The 3,085-nt window shown below is 45.3% G+C and overlaps 1 protein-coding gene across 1 annotated transcript in view; it reads right to left on the reverse strand.

Moving 5' to 3' along the window:
* Positions 1-2,684: 2,684 nt before the first annotated feature.
* Positions 2,685-3,085, reverse strand: part of LOC106002183 (MAD2L1-binding protein-like) — a 4,424-nt gene continuing 4,023 nt past the window's right edge. The window contains exon 3 of the mRNA XM_013037101.1: positions 2,685-2,758. Within this exon, the coding sequence (XP_012892555.1) occupies positions 2,685-2,758 (74 nt within the window). The remainder of the gene's footprint in view (positions 2,759-3,085) is intronic.

Below are 3,085 nucleotides of genomic sequence, written 5' to 3' on the forward strand. Positions count from 1 at the left end.
GTAGACCCACTGCAGCTAAACACTACCAGCTTCATAGTCACCTCTGGAGTCCCCCAGCCAATGTGAAACACAAACAGGTTTCTCAGCAAGCTTGCTGCTGAGGAAAACAGCTTTGTCAGTGTTAATTTTTTCTGTCTGGGTTCCTTTGGGGAAGACTCATAAAATCTAATGACCTAAGCCCCAATGCCAAACCCATGGAGAAATGAGCCTAAATTACCTAGATAATTACTTTGTTTTGACTGTTTAGGCATTGTTTATGAAGGCATTTAAAACAAGTATTTGAGCTGGGCACCTGTGGCTCATGCATATAATCCTAGCTATAACGTCAGGAGGCTGAGGTCTGAGGATTGTGGTTTGAAGCCACCCAGTTCATGGTTCTCATCTCTAATTAACTACCAAAAAGCTAGAAGTAGAACTGTGGCTCAAGTGGTAGAATGTTGGCTTTGAGCAAAAAAGCTCAGGGAGAGTGTCTAGGTCCTGAATTCAATCCTCAGGACTGCCATGCCACACCACACACACAGTATTTGAGGGAGTTGACTTAGGTTAATATACCCATCTTTCACCTCAAAATGACTATAACCCCTTATTCACAAGTTCCCTCACTCCCATTGGTCAGAACCCTTCACTTTGTCCCCTCCCTAAGTGGGAAATATGGCTCAGTTCTGCTTCGATAAGGTCATACAGGACAGAAAAATCAGCAAAAGGCTAATGCTGACTGGTGGAATATGCTCCAAGTGGTCACACAGAGAGAAGAACCGAAATGTTTTGCCTTCATTGAATTATGGATTTCCCCATTAACTCTAGTTCCATGGACCAGAGCCTGAAGTGATAGAGGAGAGTCCTGAAGCTTCACAATACTGACATCCTGGGTAGGACAAGCTGTGATTTCAACTGAAAACCACATATGCAGCCCTGAGGAGCACCTGTCACCTTTACAGGCAGGTGCACCAGGTTCAAATCCATGCTGTAGAACCTAAGAAAGTTAATCATCCCAAACCTCACCTATAAAATACTACTTATGCTGCAGAATTGGTAGGATTAGATGATGCTTTGAAGTGCCTAAAACAGGGGCTGGGAAGGTGGCTCAGTGGTAGAGCGCTTGCCTTGCAAGCCTGAGTGGGTTCGATTCCTAAGCACCACATAAGCAAAGAGAAAAAAGACGGAAGTGGCATTGTGGCTCAAACGCTAGAGCGCTAGCCTTGAGCTGAAGAGCTGAGGGACAGTGCCCAGGCCCAGAGTTCAGGCACCACGACCGGACCAAAAAAAAAAAAAAGTGCCTAAAACACAGTGTCCAGGCACCCCAGGGAGCTGTGTGCCAGGCATGGAGGACTCCAGCCTGGCGCTGGAGCCAGTGCATCCTGAAGAATGGAGAATGGAAATTCAGAGTCTCTGGAGGTTGAATTCAATACTTGAAAAAAATGAAATTCTGTGTGTGTGTGTGTACTATTATTGGGGCTTGAATTCAGGGTCTGGGCTCTCTCCCTTACTTTTGCACCTAAGGTTGGTGTTCTACCACTTGAATCACAGCTCTGCTCCCAACTTTTTAGTAGTTAACTGGAGAAAAGATACTCATAGACTTTGCTGCCATAGCTAGCTACAAACTGCAATCCTCAGATTTCAGCCTCCTGAACCATAAGATTATAGGCATGCATCACTGCCACTTAGCTCAATAAAATTATTTTTTAAATTATTATTTAAAAAAAAAAAACAAGTGGGCTGGGAAGGTGGCTCAGTGGTAGAGCGCTTGCCTTGCATGCTCAAGGCCCTGGGTTCGATTCCTTAGCACCACATAAGCAAAAAGAAAAAATCCGAAAGTGGCGCTGTGGCTCAAGTGGTAGAGCACTAGCCTTGAGCTGAAGAGCTGAGGGACAGTGCCCAGGCCCAGAGTTCAGGCCCCACGACCGGACCAAAAAAAAAAAAAAAAAAACAAGTCCTGGTTATCACCAAGCTTTAATGACCTGAAAGGATAGGCACCAGCCTGAGCCTGAACCTGAGCCTGCACAAGGCTGGACTTTCAGCCTCCAAAACTGTGAGCCAAATAAAACTCTACGGAAAGGAGAAAAACAAACAAAAAAAACCTCACAGTGTATATGTCATATACCATGTTTCAAGCACTTTACTTGCAATGTGTGTACTATTGTCCCACTACACACATACATACATGAATACGCCTGTCTCCAACAAAAACTAGCAGGGTGAGGATTCTGTCCTCAGGTTGCTTCCAGGAATGTGCAGGATTGCCTTCCCCAGGGACAAAGAACTCCAAGCCTCAAATGGACAGGACAGAGTGAAGCCAAGACAGTGACGGCCAAGTCTGATATTGATGAAGATGAACTGCCACAAGCAGGAGGGCAGGGTTGTACCAACAGCAATCACAGCATCCATCAAACAGCTGTACTGGAGACAGGTTGGGCCAATCACCAGAAGAAACATCTGGCCAGAAGGAATGAATCCTACAAGATTCCATAGCAATTATGGGGGCCTCGGCCTATGGATCAACCAGGCTTTATAAAGAGCTTATTTCCTTTGTACAGTGTAGTGTCTCAACCCTCCTCTCTTGACATTTTCTTCTTAGATCTGAAATGCAGGTTTACCAGACCCATTAAGAATAGCAGTAAAAGACTGCAGGGCCTCTATCCAGCTTTAGCTTCTCAAGCCTGGCATATGTCCAATTGATGGTTGGCTTAATGAAAACTGACATGCTGCAGCTTCCTCTGTCCTGAGGGGCTGGCAACAGCAGATTTGACATTCAGACTACCTAAGTGGAGACAGGGTTCAGTTCCTCCTCTTTAAGGTCACAGAAAAATCTTAGGAGGAGCTCCTCCCTTTGTCATTGTTTCAGCAAACCTGCTCAGAGTTTGCTGAAACCAAGCACCAGCCCAGACTGGTCCCTTCATCTCTGACTCTCATGCAGTGGCCAAGGAAAATTAAGTTTCTTACCAGGATTTGCCCAGATCAAAGGTGACTTCTGCTCTGGACACACAGAACTTTAGGGTCACAAAGACCACTATGTGGCAAGGACTGATGGACTAGATGGTAACTGACAGGGACTCTAGTTTCATGTCTGTTCTTTTTTTTTTTTTTT

Source organism: Dipodomys ordii, unplaced genomic scaffold, assembly GCF_000151885.1.
Source record: "Dipodomys ordii isolate 6190 unplaced genomic scaffold, Dord_2.0 Scaffold4179, whole genome shotgun sequence".
In the NCBI taxonomy this organism is placed as follows: Eukaryota; Metazoa; Chordata; class Mammalia; order Rodentia; family Heteromyidae; genus Dipodomys; species Dipodomys ordii.